Source organism: Pelophylax lessonae (genome assembly GCF_965119305.1).
Source record: "Pelophylax lessonae genome assembly, chromosome: 1".
NCBI lineage: Eukaryota > Metazoa > Chordata > Amphibia > Anura > Ranidae > Pelophylax > Pelophylax lessonae.
Genome location: NC_138768.1, coordinates 363,707,724 through 363,728,477, shown reverse-complemented (window position 1 = coordinate 363,728,477; position 20,754 = coordinate 363,707,724). Strand labels below are relative to the sequence as shown.

Here is a 20,754-nt window from a genome sequence, read left to right as displayed (position 1 = left end):
CTATGTATGCAGGCAGCACAGCTCAGGATTGAGCCCACAGGTGAGTCCTTATAGGAATGTTTGTTATTTAAAAAAAAAAATTTTTTGAAGCTTTACATTTGCTTAAAATGTTTGGAAAGTGGATGCTTAAACTTCCTGCAAAAATGTTGCAGAAGTGCTCTTTAATACTAAATCTGCAGCTCTCTTTTGGTAAGTCTAAAGCTGGGCATAAAACTTCAGACTGTTTAGTAGGGACTTTGTGAATTTTAAGCTGTATTTGGCCACCCCTGTTCGACAGAAGTCGTCAGTACAACTTCTGTTGAACTGACATGCTGGATAACTTTTGGCAATCAGTGGCTGTGCCGATTGATCAGCTTATTCTGACAGCAGCAGGAGCCACTTTCAGAATACAATAAACCAATGGGGGGAATTTCTCCATCCACCTTGCTTGTTTTTATTTTTCATTCAGTCCACTTTTTACATGGGCACGGTGTGCCATAGGTAACTCGATTGGTATTATAGGTAATTGCATTTTTTATTTAAAATTTCTTGTTTTTATGATGTATGGTATTTTTCCTAATCTTCCCATCTCTACAGACTATTTGTTCTCTCAAATCACAATGAAACTGTAGGTGCAATGTTCAGACCCATGTTTTTTTGCAAAAATAAACCTGGGTTAATTTGGCAACAGTCCCAAAACACTCTTGTACACTCTTGGTCCTTTAATATTGCCCAGTGCCTATTAATAATTTTTTTAAACAAATGTGTTTATTTCTGGAGGGCTTTGCCATCATAAACATGTGCTTATTTCAGGAGTACTTTAATATCACTAAGCAACTACCCACATGTTGGGTTTTACCTCCCTATTCGTGATCTGTAGAAAAATATACATTTACCATAGATTTAGGACTTGCTCCTGGACTGGAGACTTTGAATCTAAGACTGGAGTGTCTCACGTTTCTCCTGTGGAAGATACACCCTTGCTAGTCCAGGTCTAAATACTCCAAATGATCCAAATGATGTCGGTTTCAATGACAATCTCTAAAGGTTCAGCATCCTTCCACATGTCTGTAAAACTGGATGTTGTTTGAAACAGCCCACTCACTTTTCCCTCAATAGAAGGTTGTCATTAATTATACTATAATTGGGGTGCCATGAAAAACTTGGCGTATACTCGAGTATATACGGTATGTGTCTATATTGTTTCCCATTACAAAATATTTTTTATAAAGCACATTATTCTGCACTGGCACCATTAGTTGTTTATAATATTTTATTGTATTCATTAAGCATATATTTATTTAAGAATCTATTTATGAGCATTGGCACTTTATCACAAAATATCACTCTATATGTTGGATTGTGATTATTTTACTGTGATTATTTTATTGTGATTTATTTTTGATTGCACCTAATCAGGGAAATAATTTTATGGTTTCCACTATACACCATATATTTTATCAGCGCCCTACATTTGTTATTTTATTTAATAATTTGCCTGGTCTGGTCTGGCCTGGCCCAACCACACCTCATAGAGCCAAGAAGGACTCTGAGGATGGAAAACTTTTTCCCCTCCCATGTATGCAAGTAATAATTTAGAGCACTGAGCACTAAAGTGTCCACACACTGTCTGACTGCACAATCTACTAAGGCGGGAAACCCTGTGAATCCAGTGCCAGTTCCCACATTGCACCTGAATAGCCGGAAGTTCACACTGCCCTCTGCGAACCGCTGAGGGTGTCAATACAAAGGTAAAGATACCCCCAGATTGGTTCGCAGATCACAGTGTGAACTGAGAATTCGGACAGGAATCAGATCACATGGGTGTGAACAGCCATAAGATCCAATTCTGGTGCAGACAAAAAAAAAGGGTCCTGCATGAGTTTGGTTCAAATGCAAAGTAAATACAACCATACAGTTTGTATGGCTGAATTTGCATTACACAGATATCGCATTTGATCTTCACAGTAATGCAGTGTGAATCACATGCGATGTCTGGCATCGTACCAGTGTGAACTGGTCCTTATTTTTTACACCACTTATCTTTCTCTATAGTATTTTTCCTACATGTTACCCTCTGCACTAAAAGAACCTTGTGATGCTCACTGCAAATGAGTAGGCATATTCAGATACCATGTAAAGAATAAAGATTGCACAAACGACAAAGAATGGGAGCTGGACCTAAGCGGTAGGAGGCATAATACTCGGTAGGAGGCATAATACTCAACAATGTTGTCTTCTGATATGCTTACATTCTTAGAAGTACCATACAATATTGTCTTTTACTTGTGTACAAGACCATTTTGATTTGTTCTGTGCACGCTTTTCCTATTTACATTCGCACCACTATTTTTTATTGCCTACGCAAGGAACAGACATACATTTGCTAGTATTTACAAGCTGTAAGAGAAACATTATAATTGGCAAATGCAACATCAACGTAAACTGCCTTGACTTGTATACTGCAGATTAGATCTACTGACATTCTCTTAGGAAAGCAAACATGCTCATCTAATCCCTGCCAGGAAAAGCACACTGAAAAACAATGGACAGTTGCCAGATTTATACTATATGTGAGGTGAAGCCTACGGTAAGTATAGTCTCCTTTAATACTTACTTATGCAAACTTTGAAAACAGTGTCACAGTAAAGAACTATAAACCTTTGGTTCTTTGTCATGTAACAATGACTTATTTTTCCCTTAAGCTCTGCTGAATAGATCATCAGCCTCTCAGCTTTTATTAGTTAACTAAAGACAACATTAGTTTGTAAGAGGTACACAGGAGCTGGATAATTATTACAGAACCAATTGTAATCCTTTCACTTTACTTCACCTGATTAGATTCTGGCAGACGTGACATCCCCCATGACATCTGCAGGAAAAAAAAACAACACATAATTTAATTACACATGCATAGCATCTCTTACCTTGCCACAGTTTGCAGGGTTATTGTAAAATGTGTATCTACACATAGCTTTATTATTGGACTGATTCTGAAACTACTCATAGCCACACTATCTGGGGTTGATGAGAGGTTATGTTCCAATCGCTATTTCCCCCAATAAGCCAGCCCAAGCTTATGCTTTCTAGCCCCACCCCTCCTTTTAAAAAAAAAACATGAAAGTTTGAAGTGAAAGAAAGGTAAGTATATGTTGCTGGGTAGGATGACATTAAAGTGTACCTGTTGTTTCGCCATGCGTGGCAAAGCACAGATTTGCCTAAAATATATCCTGTTTAATATACACAAGCACATTATCTGCAGGAAAAAGTTGTTTTAGACTAATGATAATTATTAAAATTATGGGTCCCAGTTGTGGCTTCCATGAACACCTTAAGTGGTGTATATTTACACCTAAACAGGTGTATACTTACCTGTTCTGTGCAATGGAATTGAACACAACGGGCCTTGAACCTCCGCTTTTTGGGTACCCCGGTGAGCACTCCTGGCTCCTCCCCTCCTGCAAGTGTCCCCATAGAAAGACACTTTCTATGGGGGCACTTGTGCAGACTCATTCCCAAGCCTTGCTTTTTTCTTTTAAATATAAAATAGTGTGGGGTTAGAGCTGATGCCAGTTTTTTATTGCTGAAGCCTCAACATTCACTCTCTATTTGTCCTGATTATCCATGTTACCCGGAAAGAAAGTGAAGGTAAAACCAAAATTTTGAGTTGCCCCCAGACTATAAACAAATGGGGAAACTTCCAAGGGGGAATCACCCTTGCATAAAAAAATCCTTTTAGTTTATGTTGAGTCTACATGACTGAAAATGAAGGAAATCCTCCATAAGAAGCTAGAAATGAAAAAAAAAAAAAAACAGTGGCTACTACTCCCTTCCCCCCATACTCTATTAAAAATTAAAAGAAAACTGTTTTAGCTTGTTTAAGTGTTTAACCTGTTTACAGCACACACATCTTTTTAATATCCATCCCATATGGTGACCCTAGTTAGACATGTGCAATGTTTATTAATCACACTATTTCAAAAGTTCAATTGTTTTGAATATAAAATATATCATAGAAAAAATCTACACTACCTGTGAGGATCTTTGGTTGCTGGAATTATTTTTGCACATTCTCGTTTGCAGAAAATGTCTTCAATCCAAGATTTCTGGGACTAAGAAACAAAAGCAGAACCAAATCAAGAGATATTAAAAAAAAATGTAAAACAGTTATATAACATAAACTAGACTTCCCTTTCGGTCTAGAACTAGTAAATTTCTGGCAGCTGATAAAGGGAAGTCTATTTTCCATGTAAAGGTTTCATTTTTTTGTATATGTGCATGATCAGAGCAATGTTCTAAGCAATTTTCTTTATATCCACCGAAGCAAATAATTTAATTTCCTCAACTGAACCCACAATATAGCTCAAAAAGTCTCTACTACATTACTAGGTTGGAGAGAAGTAGGTTAATTGAAACTGATGGCTGTGTCCAGCTGTCTATAAGCCATGAAAACAATTATATTTTGGTTTTATACAGAATATTTGTAGCATATGTCTACCATAAGAGTATTCAATCCAACTTTAACTATGGACAACTTTACAGGTATGGATACTAAAAGCTTTTTGGCCTGTACATGGAGATCGTCCCCACTATCCTCAAATTAAAAATGACAGTATGTGCATCATAATAAATACGCCTAAACCTACATTTGGTAAACATGAACTCTGTAATTGGACTATGGTTGTCTATAACAGACTTTTTCAAACAGAGTGCCTTGAGGTTTCTTCAGGGTGCCTTGACAAAATGTCTAAAACCTAAAAATAAAAAGCCCAAAAATTGTATACAAGCAAGCGTGTGGATGAAGGCTGCCTTTTTTGTTGCAATAAATCACAGGTTTTCATTGTGCCCATTACAACCTTCTAGATGTCAGTGTCCTAATGACCAATGGCATTATCAGTTGATAAGGAGGATGGCATTCTTGTTTGACCCTACCCTGCCCCTCTCCTTCACCATTGAGGTGACATTAGCTGAGTGATGGAGGAAAACTAAGGGAGAAGAAAAACATTGCAATACTAATCAATACCAGTGTGCAAAAGTATATTTGCTTTGGAAGAATAAATCACCTCTAATGTTAGGTGTCCTACTTGGACTTGTGGATGTTGTTGCATTATGTAAAACTAGAATAGCTTTTACATTTTAGAATGGGGTGTCTTCAGACTGTCCATAATTTTTAAAGGGTGCTTTGAGACTGTCCATAATTTTTAAAGGGTGCTTTGAGACTATCCATAATTTTTAAAGGGTGCTTTGAGACTGTCCATAATTTTAAAGGGTGCCTCAAGATTGTCCATAATTTTTAAAGGGGGCTTTGAGACTGTCCATCATTTTTAAAGGGTGCCTCGAGATTGTCCATAATTTTTAAAGGGTGCTTTGACAGAAAAAAGGTTGAGAAACACTGGACTACAAAACATATCACATTCAAGCATTCAGTAAAACTAAATAAAAAAATATAGAGTCACTACCCATAGTGATAATTATACTACAAAAAAAAAAAATTAAACCAGATTTGAGAACATGAATATGGAGTATCTAATGGTCTATAATCTAAAATTATATTAGGTAGTGAATATGACCTACATTTAAAGTTATCTTTATTCACGTTTTTAACTATGGCTCAAGTAATGCATTTACCAAAGACAAAAGAAGTGTTAATCTGATTTCATACATTTGTAAATAATAAGAACAATGGCCTTTCCCCTTTTAACTTGATTTGATGGGTGAATTTTACTGTTTTAGGACACTGGTTTATACTGAGTGGAATAATGGAAAAGGTACGAAATAATATAATGACCAAATCTGCTTGTGATATGCTTGTGTGTGCTTTAAAGGTTAAATCCATCTTTTGTAAAAAAAAAAGTAAATGTAAAAACGGCTGATCTTATGATCAGTGTGCATTTACTACATTTATTGCAATGAAGCCAGCAGAGCGTTGCAACCCCCATCACTGCATCATGGGTGCAATGGACAGGTTCTTGCAATGTACTCCCCCAGCTTCCATACAGACCTAGCTGGAGGAAGAGCAGATGAACTACAGAGGTGGGAGAGAAGGAAGGGATCCCTGATGCATTCTGCATAATCCCTCTGCAGCGGTGGTAACATTTTCACTACTCAATGATACAGCCATGCAGGCGGAGCCACATACAGTCATGCTGAATTCAAATAATTACGGCTGTGCTAAATTCAGATCATTGGGATGTTCTAATTGGTAAATAAAAAAAAAAACAGATAAAAAAATATATTAAAAAAATACCATATAACCAGTTAACTATAAACAAATATAATGGTGGTTGGATATTACAGATATCTGAAACGTATTAGTTATGGAATGGGAAAAGATCCTAGTAAACTGAGATTTTTTAGTAATCAATGTTGTGGGAAACACACTACTCCCACAGAATATATCCCAATTAACCTTATATTCAAAGATAAACACCTGTATTCAACCTTTTATTAACCATTGAATCATTTCTCACTAATGTCTTTTTAAAGGTTTTCTTTAAAGTGTTACTTTTAAAAAAAAACTTGAAAATATTTTAGAGACTTTAACATATTACATCACCAACAGAAGTTAGAAAAAATCTGATTTTTCTGGACAAACTATTCAACATTTAAAAAAAAAAATGTACTTTCTTCTTATAATGAATATACTAAAATAATCAACAATCATAGCTCAATAGTACCCTTCCTGAGCATAAAAAGAAGTATCAAGGTATCCAAAAAACATTTCAAAATATTTCATAAACTGAACTTGATCCCACTTTAAATGGTTTTGGAATTTTACTTAACTCTACATGCCACCCATGCAATAAGCAGGAAGGATCTTTTAAATACATAAAGTCTTGCTCAAAAAACATTCCATGATGGTATTCTATATTTCTGATTTTATCCAAGATACTTTTTTACATATTTTTGATACTCTCTCACTTTACATCCTCCTCCCGTCCATTTTATCCATGTTATTTGATCCTACTTGTCCCAGTTATGATACAACAAAAAATGATGTACCCTTTGTTGATATATGTATATCGATACATTCTTTTTATGTCAATTGTTATCCTTTTAATATTAAGTGATTTGAAAAATCTAATTTACAAAAAACAAAAAAATTATTATAAAACTGATAAATACAGATCATATATACTGTAGGCCAAAAAAAGTCAGTAAACCCAATATTAATATTAGTCTTATATATACATTCAAACATTACCCTAATTTACAATGTAAAATGACACATTGTTCATATAATTTTCATACTTCCCTGCACCAAGCTGCATCCTAAATTAAAAGAGATATGTGGGAATCGAAAATATCAATCACCTAGATGGCTGCAACATCGATCCCAGTTGCAGATGGTCCTTGCTGTCTCTACACTGAGAACCCAGTGGTCAAAGCCTCTGATCGCTCAGTTCTCTGTCTTCAGTGAGAAGAAAATCTGTCAGTCACCGGCTCTGTGCTCTGCTCCTCCAGCGCTCATTAAGCGCTGGGCTGTGAAGAGGGCAGGAGCGGCTGGCTCAGGCTCTCAATGGCCTGCTGAAAGGCTGAGCCAGCTGCTGGTCCAGACATCTGGGTGGATCCCGGCTCTGTGACATCAGCTGACTGACAGCATACTTTAGCCCACTGTTCAAAACAGGTAACAGGAGTAGAGAACGAAGTGCATTCCTGTGACCCACAGGAGAAGTAGGCCTAGAAGAGCTTTCGCCCTGCTTCTCCTTAAAGCTCCTGGTGAGAGCATCGGCACTGTCTGTTGAAATGAGAGTAAAAGGGCAAAACAAAATCAGCTGTTTATCCTGTCTTTTAGTAACAGTAAATTTCACAGAATACAGAGTCAATCTCTTGGACTGAATGCATAGAGGTACACAGAGACAGAGTTATTTATGTAGCATTAGAGCAGTGTTTCTCAACTCTGGTCCTCAGGGCACACTAACAGGCCAGGTTTGCAAGAAAACTGAAATACATCACAGGTGATATAATTTGCTGCTCAGTGATTGCAGTATTCAAGTCTGCATCTCCCCAAGGTAATATTTAAAATCTGGCCTGTTAGTGGGCCCTGAGGACCAGAGTTGAGAAACACTGCCGGGGCTGTACTTTGAATGATTTTGTTTTAAGGGTGATATGAAATCAAATAAATAATAAAAAGAAAAATGTGTCTATTTGATTTTGTATCACCCCTAACACAAAATCATTCAAAGTACAGCCCCTCTTCCACAACTGCAACTCCCCAGTGTCAAAGAGCTCAGATCCAGTACACTAAGCAGATTTCCATCACCACTTTTTTCTAAGTAGTTCTAAAACTGCTTTCTCTGCAGAAAACCTCACATCAGTAGCTCAAGCAAACACCACTCAGGGTATCCCTCATCAACCTCCTATGGTTCCTTAGGCAAACCAGTCCAAATGCACTCATGTAAATACTGATCCACTTGGCCTAGTAATTATTTCCAGGAGTCTTCAAGGGCAGCACAGGAGATGTAAGTACCTTCTCAAACAGGAAACACATCACCAGAAACAGTTTAAAAGGTCCTTGCAAAGAAGAACCAAAGATTGTAATCTTAAAGAAGAACTTCTTTAAAATTGCCAGGAACTGCTTAGCAACCAGCAACAGAAGACACAGATTTCCATTGCACTGCAGGCATATGGCAAGGATCTCTGCATGCAGCCTCACGCAGTCACTGTGGTATACATACATGACCTTACACAGCCCATACATTAATGATAGAAGGTCCAAGCATTTAAACTAATAGGGCCCTCACCATAGACTGAGAAAGTTAATAAAAATCAGTCTTATCAAAGCCTGACCTATTCAGAATATAAGGCTTTTGAGTCAAAGAAGAGGTAAAACAGTGCCAGTCAGGATATTAGATGTTTGTAAAAACAGTGGTGAACTTTATAGAGAGATATATACAGCTTTCATAGCATATTACTTGGGAGTCAGAAAAAAAATAGCATAGATGCCTTGTACAGAAAATAATAGCAAGTTGTAGCAATATAACTACTTGAAGATTTTTTTTCTTCTCTGTTGATGAGAGTGTCTATCTAACTTCTGTTGTGGGACAACAAAATGACAAGATTGTAAGATATAATGAATAAAATGAATTATCTGGATAAAAGAAAGGTTTCTCAGGAATATGGCAGCATTACTGTATGTAAGTACAAAGGCTAGTTAAATATGTAACAATTAAGAAATCTTTCAAAGCTGGACAATCTGTAAAACAGTTACATACATCAGTGTTCTTTTCTGCTACAATATCTTAAAGCGGAAGTAAACCCATAGATTTAACTGTTTAAAAAAAGTTGTTTCCGGCACATGCCAGAAATGTACCTGTATCATTGCATGTGTTCTCAACCAAACTGTCAAACCATCCAATGGCTGGAGTCATAACTGATCACATGTGCAGCATCATGGCTGTTGAAGATCCAACAGAGGCCAACATGGCAGTTTCCTTGGCTGAAAACATAAGGAGGGTTTACTTCCACTTTAACTAGAGCTATCTACTTTGTTATGTTTTGCTATCTAGTTTGCTGCTGGTGCCGTTCCTTCAGAGCCCTGTGTCGTGACTGTCGGCTCCCGCGTGCGTGATCAGATGGCCGGATGCCGTGATCCCGGAAGACGGGCGACTGGACATGTCGCCCGTCATACAGGTAAGCGGGCGGCACGGCGGGGGCTCGTTCTAAGGTAAGTATTGCATAATGAGCTAGTATGCGATGCATACTAGCTCATTATGTGTTTCTCTTACAGGTTGCAAAAAAAAAAAGTTGTATGGGTTTACAACCTCTTTAAGCTTGCAGAGAATCATCATTTCCTCGGTTGGTTGACTTCTTTGCCACCCCACAGCTCTATTTCCACCATGTTATCTTTCTGTTACTCCTGAAAGAAGAAAAATCACAAAAGATTGGAGGCGAAAGCCACTACATAGTAAGTATTAGGTCAGCGGCTGTGACCTCTGATCTTTTGTGAGTTTTCTACCAGTAATTCTGTCATTTTTCATGACAACAAAAACATTATTTTTTGGGCCATATGAGGCTTTACTTTGGTGTTGCTGTGTTTCAAAAATGTCTTTTGTATGTAAAAAAGAATATTTGTATAAAAGAAGAAAATGTTTTTTTGCCAGTTTTTTTGCCAGATCTAAGCAGTTTAAAACGTTTTATTTTTCCACAAAAATAAAAATGTTTACAAGCAAATAACTACACATCTAAGAAAATTAGTAAAATTATAATAATAAAAAAATGTTTTCTATCTAGATATTTTTTTCAAAAATGAAAAAGAATAGCATGTGTTTCATTTTACACCTTTCCTGCAGCACCTGTCACAATTAGATTGAAAGAAAATCTGCGATCTGCAGTAACACGTATTGTAGTTGGGCAACTGTAGCAATTCAAAAAGCTACACTATATGATAAATGTAAATATCTGTTAATTTATATAATTTAAATAATTTCAACATTTTAGGATATGTTGAATATGTGTAACTGAATAAAGGGACATATTGGTAAAGGTAGGCTGATAGGAGGTAATTTACATGGTTGCACAATAGAAATCCTGTTCCAGTTTGTTGAAGCAGGAAGTGGAAATGGTATTATCCGAGTCCCCCTGCCAATATGGAGTTAAAGAAATGGAAGGGTTACTTGGGCATAGTGGGAGGATGGATGAGAGTAGTAGGAGTAATGATCATAAAAAACCCACTTATCACCAGCCTTTTCAACCTCTGAAGATGCTCCGTGGGAGGAACGAAATGCATTAGATGGGAACTTCTGGTAAAGTCACATCCGGTATTTGGAACGCATGCTGCAGAGCTGTGTTCCAAACCGAAGTTATTTCCCAATACCAAGTATTCTTGTGAATGTTATACTTACTGTATGCTTTACATCAAATTTTTTATTCAATAAAATGGAATCACGCTATGGAGATCTCTCGATTCTTTTTACATGATTAAAAATCAACTAGCCATCTTGCTTTAACAAGTGGAGGAGCTGAAATACATAGTACTACATAGGATTTTGGTCATACTTGCAGGCATTTAAGCTTCCAGAAAGTGGGGAGTGTGGGCACATAGGTTGGGAGCACAGCACCTTATTACTCTTATTGCGCTTTATTGGCACAGAAGCATCAAAGCATGGATTGCGGTTTTCTAGAATACTTGCTGTGGACTTTGAAAACAGCACAATTATGCAATTTATCTATGAACTTTATTCATAAACTTTAGTTGATTAGATTTTTTGCATTGGATTTAAGTCCCAATTCACACATATGCGATGTGGGAACCCTGCAAATCCACTGCGGGTTCCCGCATCGCACTCAACTTGCAGGCAGTTCACACTGTCATATGCGAATCGCTGGGGGGTGTCAATGCAAAGTTAACGACGCCCCCAGATCAGTTCGCAGATCACAGTGCGAACTGCAGGTTCGGACATGAATTGGATCACATAGGTGTGAACACCCATGCGATCCAATTCTGGTGCGGACCCAAAAAAGGGTCCTGTGCGAGATTGGTTCGAATGCGATGCAAATTCAGCCATGCAATCTGTATGGCTGAATTTGCATCGCACAAACATTGCATGTGATTTGCAGAGCAGTGCGCTGCGAACCACATGCGATGTCTGTCATCGCATATGTGTGAAGCGGCTCTAAATTTTATTTGCACAGTTTGATTGTTTTATATATATATATATATATATATTAGGGCTGCGCATCTTCACTTATCTCGCGATTCGGTGCGATTACGATTATTAGGGTCGCGATTCGATACGATTCGATTCCGCGATGCATCACGATGCATCACGATTACTATGGGGACCCTTTTCTAAAGGGGGATCTATGGTGACCCTGCTCTAAAGGCTGATCTATGGGGACCCTTCTCTAAAGGGGGATCTATGGGGACCCTTCTCTAAAGGAGATCTATGGGGAGCCTGGGCCTGTCCTAAAGGGGATCCAGGGGAACTGAGCTCTAAAGGGGGGTCTATGGGGACCCTGCTCTAAAGGGGGATCTATGGAATAGATCCCCTTTAGTGCAGGGTCGCCATAGATCCCCCTTTAGAGCAGGCCAGCATCCCCAGAGATCCCCCTTTAGTAGAGCAGGTTCCCCCATAGATCCCCCTTTAGTAGAGCAGGTCCCCTCATAGATCCCCCTTTAGAGCAGGCCACATCAGGTTTGAAGAGTTACCTGATGCTAGTTGTAGTACCGTAGGCCCTGGTAAGGAGGAATGCTGGGCTCTGTAGTCCCCCTAATTCTAGTATAGCAGGCTCTGGTAAGGAGGAATGCTGGGCTCTGTAGTTCCCCTAGTTGTAGTATAACAGGCTCTGGTAAGGAGGAATGCTTGGCTCTGTACAGAGCCCAACATTCCTCCTTACCAGGGCCTGTTATACTACAACTAGGGGGACTACAGAGCCCAGCATTCCTCCTTACCAGGGCCTACTGTACTACAACTAGGGGGACTACAGAGCCCAGCATTCCTCCTTACCAGTGCCTACTGTACTACAACTAGGGGCACTACAGAGCCCAGCATTCCTCCTTACCAGGGCCTGTTATACAACAACTAGGGGGACTACAGAGTCTGACCACAGCATGCCCCCAGATTGACCACAGTGTGCACCCTTTCAATGCCAGAGTGACCAGTGTGCCCCCAGATTGATCACAGCGTGCCCCCAGAGTGACCACAGTGTGCACTCTTTCAATGCCAGAGTGACCAGTGTGCCCCCAGAGTGACCACAGCGTGCCCCAGATTGACCACAGTGTGCACCCTTTCAATGCCAGATTGACCAGTACACTTACCTGCAGTGGCAGGCGTCTTCTCCTCGGTCCTCCCGCCTCCTCCGAGTCCTCCGCAGCCCCCGCTCTCCTCGGTCCTCCCGCCTCCTTCAAATCCTCGGCCACACACGATCCCCCGCTCTCCTTGGTCCTCCCGCTCCTTCGAGTCCTCGGCCACACACGATCCCCCGCTCTCCTCGGTCCTCCCGCTCCTTCGAGTCCTCGGCCACACATGATTCCCCGCTCTCCTCGGTCCTCCCGCCTTCTCCGAGTCCTCCGCAGAATCACTCCGCTGACGAGGAGGGCAGAGCCGCAGAGCATAGGCTAGGCAGGCAGTGGGCGGTCCGACCGGCGCCCAGCCGGAACTTCATGTGCAGTGCAGCGGTTCATGAGGCGACGCGGCGCTTCTTCATGTATACCCCGCCCCCGGAAGTGACGTCATTAGGTAATCGATTATTCAACCACCCCGAATCGATGCAGAATCGCGAAGGGTCGCATCGCGATGCATCGATTCGGCAATTATATTCAGCAGCCCTAATATATATATATATATATATATACACACAATATCTCACAAAAGTGAGTACACCCTTCACATTTTTGTCATTTTTTTATCATAACTTTTCATGTGACAACACTGAAGAAATTACACTTTGCTACAATGTAAAGTAGTGAGTGTACAGCTTGTATAACAGTGTACATTTTCTGTCCCCTCAAATTAACTCAACACACAGCCATTAATGTCTAAACCGCTGGCAACAAAAGTGAGTACACCCTTATGTGAAAATGTCCACATTGGGCCCAATTAGCCATTTTCCCTCCCCAGTGTCATGTGACTCGTTAGAGTTACAAGGTCTCAGGTGTGACTGGGGAGCAGGTGTGTTTAATTTGGTGTTATCGCTCTCCCTCTCTCATACTGGTCACTGGAAGTTCAACATGGCACCTCATGGCAAAGAACTCTCTGAGGATCTAAAAAAAAAGAATTGTTGCTCTACATAAAGATGGCCAAGGCTTTAAGAAGATTGCCAAGACCCTGAAACTGAGCTGCAACATGACTATACGGCAGTTAACAGGACAGGTTCCACTTAGAACAGGCCTCACCGTGGTCGACCAAAGAAGTTGAGAGCACGTGCTCAGCGTCATATCCAGAGGTTGTATTTGGGAAACAGACGTATGAGTGCTGCCAGCATTGCTGCAGAGGTTGAAGGGGTGTGGGGTCAGCCTGTCAGTGTTCAGACCATACGCCGCACACTGCATCAAATTTGTCTGCATGGCTGTTGTCCCAGAAGGAAGCCTCTTCTAAAGATGATGCACAAGAAAGCCTGCAAATAGTTTGCTGAAGACAAGCAGACTAAGGACATGGATTACTGGAACCATGTCCTGTGGTCTGATGAGACCAAGATAAACTTATTTGGTTCAGATGGTGTCAAGCGTGTGTGGTGGCAACAAGGTGAGGAGTAAAAAGACAAGTGTGTCTTGCCTACAGTCAAGCATGGTGGTGGGAGTGTCATGGTCTGGGGCTGCATGAGTGCTGCCAGCACTGGGGAGCTACAGTTCATTGAGGGAACCCTGAATGCCAACATGTACTGTGACATACTGAAGCAGAGCATGATCACCTCCCTTTGGAGACTGGGCTGCAGGGCTGCATACTAGTGATACGTGTAGCGCTAATAATTGATGTAACATATGAATTAACCATGATCAATACATTAGTTTTGAGGCCATCAGATTATGGTAAGCAGCCAATCATTTATCTATCCTCACTGGTGGTTTTCCCCTTTTTTGCTGTGAGAGGATTGTAACCTTCATTTGCATGCTGGGACTTGTGGTTCTTTCGCAACACAAGTTTTTATTCATCTTTGGATTTAACCTCTTTCCATTATTTTCTATGGACTTATGTATGGACTTTATGCACATATTTATTCATTTATTTTCATCTTGGGCACATATTTTTATGTATTGATCGTGGTTTATTCATATGTTACTCACATCAATTATTAGCGCTACACGTATCACTAGTATTGTTTTCGGCTTTTTCTATAGGTCTGTGTGAGCTGCTTTTGTTTTTCACTTATATTTTCCACATCATTTTTAAAAAAACACATTTAGTGCAGAATTTTCCTTGTTTTTTTCTTCAGTATTCTTTTTTTTTTTCTTTCTTCAGTATTCCAACATGATAATGACCCCAAACACGCCTCCAAGACAATCATTGCTTTGCTAAAGAAGCTGAGGGTAAAGGTGATGGACTGGCCAAGCATGTCTCCAGACCTAAACCCTATTGAGCATCTGTAGGGCATCCTCAAATGGATGGTGGAGAAGCGCAAGGTCGCTAACATCCGCCAGTTCCGTGATGCCATCATGAAGGAGTGAAAGAGGACTCCAGTGGCAACCTGTGAAGCTCTGGTGAACTCCATGCCCAAGAGGTTAAGGCAGTGCTGGCAAATAATGGTGGCCACACAAAATATTGACACTTTGGGCCCAATTTGGACATCTCCACTTAGGGGTCTACTCACTTTTGTTGCCAGGGGTTTAGACATTAACCACTTAAGCCCTGGAAGATTTTACCCCCTTCCTGATCAGGCCCTATTTTGCGATTCGGCACTGCGTGACTTTAACGGACAATTGTGCGGTCGTGCGAAGCTGTACCCAAATGAAATTGATGTCCTTTTTTTCCCACAAACAGAGCTTTTGGTGGTATTTGATCACCTGTGCAATTTTTACTTTTTGCACTATAAACAAAAAAAGAGCGACAATTTTGAAAAAATAACAATATTTTTCAAATTTTTTTTATATGAAATTCCCCCAAAAAAATGTAAAAATCAAAATTTTTTAACATTTTAGGCCAATTTGTTTTCTGCTTCATATGTTTGGTAAAAAAAAATCGCAATAAGCGTATTTTGATTGGTTTGCACAAAAGTTATTGCGTTTAATAACTAAGGGAAAGATTTTTGTCATTTTTATTGTTTTTTTTTTAACGAGTAACTTTATTAGAGATGCAGGGGTTAAGTGTGTCCCTAGTGGCGTTCTTCTAACTGTAAAGGGGTGTGGCTAGTGATTTAACCACAGAGACATACGATCCTACATAGCAGGATCGTATGATCTCTGCAGTTAGATCAGGGAGAATGACAGGCGGCTTTGTTTACATTAGCCGCCTGCCTTTCTCCCTCTCCACCGGGAGATCGCGAGTGACCGGCGGACGTCGGGTCCGCCGGTCACACGCGCGGACATGTTAGGGAACGAGCGGGGGCCGGAGCGTGCCTCCGGCGGTGCACGCTAGCCCCCTAGAGGCTCTCAGGCGAGCGACGTAGTACTACGTCACTTTGCCTGTAAGGGGCTGACCGCCGCAATAAATAGTCGTGCGGTGGTCGGCAAGTGGTTAATGGCTGTGTGTTGAGTTATTTTGAGAGGACATCAAATTTACACTGTTATACAAAATGTATACTCACTACTTTACATTGTAGCAAAGTTGTCACATGAAAAGATATAAAATATTTACAAAAATGTGAGGGGTGTAATAAATTTTGTGAGATACTGTATATATATATATATATATATATATATATACATACACATTTCTCTGCATGGGGATAGCACTGGGTTTGCACATTGAACATTAAAAGGGAAGACACTCTATCCCAGCAACAATCCTTTTAGGCACAAACACACCATAGCATGGAAACACAAATACTAGATAACTAAATGTTTGCTTCTTTAGCAAAGAAATGATAATACCTGCAAGTGAGAAATCAAACTCTGAAATGAAGAGCAGTAATATTTACCTGCAGGAACAGCCAGTTTGGCATAAAGCCTTTACAAACATTCCTAAGCTTCAGTCACCTTACATAGCTTTACTACTGCGCTTCTTTTGGTTGTGTGTACATAATGGGATATAACTTATCGTGACAATATGCTGAAATTTGGTAATTTTTCCTACATATGTGTAGAGCTGTTATACCAAAGCACTTCTGATGACTCCACAATAGTTTGAAACATAACATGATCATCTTTATAGTGACAATATTATCAAGAAGAGTGAGCGCTAAGGGGTGAAGAGCTGCTCAGCCAATCAATGTAAAATAATATTAAAGTGACAGTGCAACAAATAACTGATATATCATACACTAATACTCAAAACAATTCATATGTCATATAGTGATATCCACATATAAATACAAAATTCATATTTCATCCACTGACATCCACATATAAATGAAAAAGTGCAAAAAGTTCATATAATGTAGTGTCCAGAAGTTGATTCCAAATGGTGAACAGATGTAATATCCACAAATGGATCACAGTGATCTCCCCCTCCAGACAATTATCAGAAAAGTGCGTCTTAGTGCGTAAATTACACTTAAAGTACACCTACAGTGTGCCAGTTCCACAACACTATGCACTCACCAGAATGGTAAAAAAAAACTCAGCCTGTTATAGCTTAGCCAGATAGCAGCCAAATGGAGGTGCCTCCTGGTGGTACAGTGGCTGATGTCACCCCGTAGTGAGCTCTTTTTCATTCAGCCCAGCTATCCATGGTCAGTAGTGAGGAGCCTAGTGTGGAGGTCAGGGCAGAGGCTTTGTGAGATAGCTAAGCTTTAACAGGCTGAGTTTAATAATCATTCTGGTGAGTGAATAGTGGTGGTGGAACTGGCACCCTGTGGGTGCACTTTAAGCATTTTTTTTTTTTTTGCACTAAGACAGTGGATATCACTATGATCAATTTGTGGATATTCCATCTGTTCACCGTTTGTGATCAACTTCTGGACACTACATTATATTGACTTTTTGCACTTTTTCATTTATATATGGATATCACTGGATTATATATGGATTTTCTATTTACGTGTGGATATCACTATATGACATAGGAATTGTTTTGATTAATACTGCATGATATATGAATTATTTGTTGCACTGTCACTTTAATATTATTTTACATTGATTGGTTGAGCACTGCACTATTGTGCATATTTAAAGAGACAGTGTTCACATAATATCACTTTAGATTTTAAGCCTTTTAGCACTCAATGTATAGAAATTATGTTTTTAACTAATTAGGATCTAAAAAAAAAAAAAAAAACAGTATGGCTGCTATTGCCAGGAAAAAGTTGGGTAATTTGGCTTCTTCTGATTCATTTCACTGGCATGGCTAAACAGCTTAATGTAGCTGCATTTAAAGTACTTTATATCTTTAATTTCGTTTTGGATAAAGTAGTCATTCGTTAAAACCTCTGTCATGGTTTTTGGTAGATATGTCCCATTGGGCAAATTTCCCTTTATTTCCTGTCCAAGGGACACAAAGAATATGAGAAATGGAGGAAATTTCTACAAATTGAGGAAAAATGCCCAGTGTGCATGAGGCCTTATGGGAAACTTTCAACCATACAAAAACATGACATACTGTAGGTTCCAATTCTTCCCCATACCATCCAGAACTAGAAAAAGAAAATGTTTTCTACCATAGTTCCAATCTATGTCAATATTATTTGAATCAGATTTTAGATAGGCTAGGTACATTGTCCACTCATGAATATACCTTAAATTAAATATTAAAAAAAAAACGCGAATCCCTAAGGAAATGCATGTATTATAATTTTGTAATAAAGGATAAAGCTCAGTGGTAGGAATTACGTTACATACCGTATTTTCCGGCGTATTAGACGACTGGGCATATAAGACGACCCCCTTAATTTTCAAGTTAAAACATAGGTTTTGGGCTATACTCGCCGTATAAGACTACCCCCCTTCCGAAGCAAGGCAACACCATTGAAAAACATCAGATTTCTCATAGATCCCCAAGGTACCCCAAGTACTGTAATACATGTAATCTCTCATAATATCTCCAAGGTACCCTAAGTATAAGTATTACCAGTAGATGTAATTTCAAGACGCTAGCTGTGTGGGAATCCTGTACCGGTATACCGTATGTACCGTAGCTTCGGCTACATACAGTATACCGCGCTGAGCCAATCACAGTGAGCGATGTATTCTATTATTGAATGCACTGCCTGCTCAGATTGGCAGAGTCAGAGAGGCGGGCTGATGTTACTCCGCCAATCCAAGCAGGCTTTGCATTTAATAATAGAATACATCGCTCTCCCTGTTTGGCTGAGCGCGGTACACTGTATGTAGCCGAAGCTACGGTACATACGGTATACCGGTACAGGATTCCCACAAGCCAGCGTCTTGAGAGATTACATCTACCGATAACACTTATACTTCGGTTACCTTGGAGATATTATACTCGGCATATAAGACGACCCCCCATTTTTGGGGGATTTTTTTGAGGTTCAAAAGTAGTCTTATACGCCAGAAAATACAGTATATCACAGCCTACAGGATGCAGCAGTTTGAGGCACATCGTGTATGGCAAAGAGCACAGATAATAGACAGCAATGTAAAATAACATGTAAAGTCTACAGTTGTTCTCTGCATGTAACACAAAACATACAGTATGTACAATGCACATTGGTTTACAGTGTATAACATAAAGCACAGTACTCAACAAACAGCTGTCTGAAGTAAATATGTAATATACAGCAAGCTGTACAGAATGCAGCAGTCTGAAGTATGTAATTTACAGCACAATATGCAGTGTATGGAGAACCATACAGCAGGGTTCAAAGGTCTTAAGTATGTTGCATAAACAGCATATAAAGTGAATACGTCCCCCAAAAAAAGTCCCTTTATATGGTGGTCAGTGTAAATGCCTTTGTTACATTAGTGGTCAATGTAAAAACCTGTTATGCCTGTGGTCATTGTAGAATCCCTCATTCTATAGGTGCCCATTGTAGATCTACTGTATAAATAATCAGTGGAGAAGTGCCCCCTTTTATATTGGTGGTCAGTGGATATGTGACAGCTTTACATTGTTGGTCTTGGAAGAAATGACCCATTACAGTGGTAATTAGTGTAATACCTTTTTACATTGTGGTCAGTGGGAAAAAGAATGCTTATTTACATTGGTGATCAGTGGAAGGAAGAATGCTCTCATACATAATAGAGAAATACCCTCTTATATTGGAGATTAATGGAAAACTGCTCCCTTGCATTGGTGATCAGTTTATTGCCTCCTTACATTAGTAATCAGTGCAGATGGGCCCCTTTACACTGGTGGTCAGGGCAAGGAAGAATACAGCTGCAAATGTATGGTTGCTGTAGTGTCCCCTTATATTGGTGGTCAGTGGGGGGAAGAAGACACCCTTTTACATCGATGTTCAGTGGCAGTAGCGACACATTACATAGTTGGTCAGGGGCAGGAAGAATGATCCCTTATATTGGTGGCCAGCGTTAGAATGACTGTCCTTTACATTATTAGTCAGAGAGAAGGAAACTGCTCCATACACTGGGGGCAGTGGCATAGCGTAAGGGGGGGGGAGGAGATGGGTAACCCGGGGAGGGGGGTGGATGCATCATTTGGAGGTGCGCAGAAAAGTCTTGACTCCAGCTGCGCCCATCATCCTGACTCCCGAGTGCCACTGACTGCGCTCCTCCTCCAAAGGTCTCTATAATCTGTGCTACAAGCACTGTCTGATCCTCTGCAGCTGTCCGGGCTCAGCAATATGCGCCCTCTGTGATAGACCAAACTGGTTCATGTGTCAGTGCGGTGGCAGACATAGCTGGTTTTGGCAGGTGATCACAGTTGTCACCCCCAGTGACGCTGTCTGGGGTTCTTCGCTGTCTGGGGTCACATTCCGGATCTCCTTCGCCACACTCAGCATGGGAGACAAGAAGAACCCAGGTAAGCGGTGACTGTGAACTGCCGTGTTGGGGACTTGGTGAGTCTTCCACTTCTCCTTAGGTAAGGGATGATTAGGTAGGGGGTTTAATACTGTACTAATGGAAAGGACTCAGGGGGTGCTAAAAGTCCACGGGTTAGGGGCAAATTGCTTGCCTTGCCTCGGGCACTGACAACCCAAGCTACGCCACTGACCGGGGGTCAATGGAGAAGAATTACATTGGTGGGCAGCGGGAGCTTAGAATGACTGCCCTTACATTGGTGTTTAATGGGTAGAAGGATGCCCCCTAGATTGCTGGAAAGT

At 40.1% G+C, this 20,754-nt stretch overlaps 1 protein-coding gene across 2 annotated transcripts in view; it reads right to left on the bottom strand.

The window, feature by feature from the left end:
- TRPM6 (transient receptor potential cation channel subfamily M member 6) overlaps positions 1 to 20,754 on the bottom strand; it is a 316,186-nt gene that overhangs the window by 216,196 nt on the left and 79,236 nt on the right. For both annotated transcript variants that reach the window (XM_082260562.1, XM_082260563.1), the window contains exons 2-3: positions 4,012 to 4,091; positions 2,813 to 2,851 (exon numbers count right to left, since the gene is read on the bottom strand). In XM_082260562.1, coding sequence (XP_082116688.1) covers positions 2,813 to 2,851; positions 4,012 to 4,091 — 119 coding nt within the window. The remainder of the gene's footprint in view (positions 1 to 2,812; positions 2,852 to 4,011; positions 4,092 to 20,754) is intronic.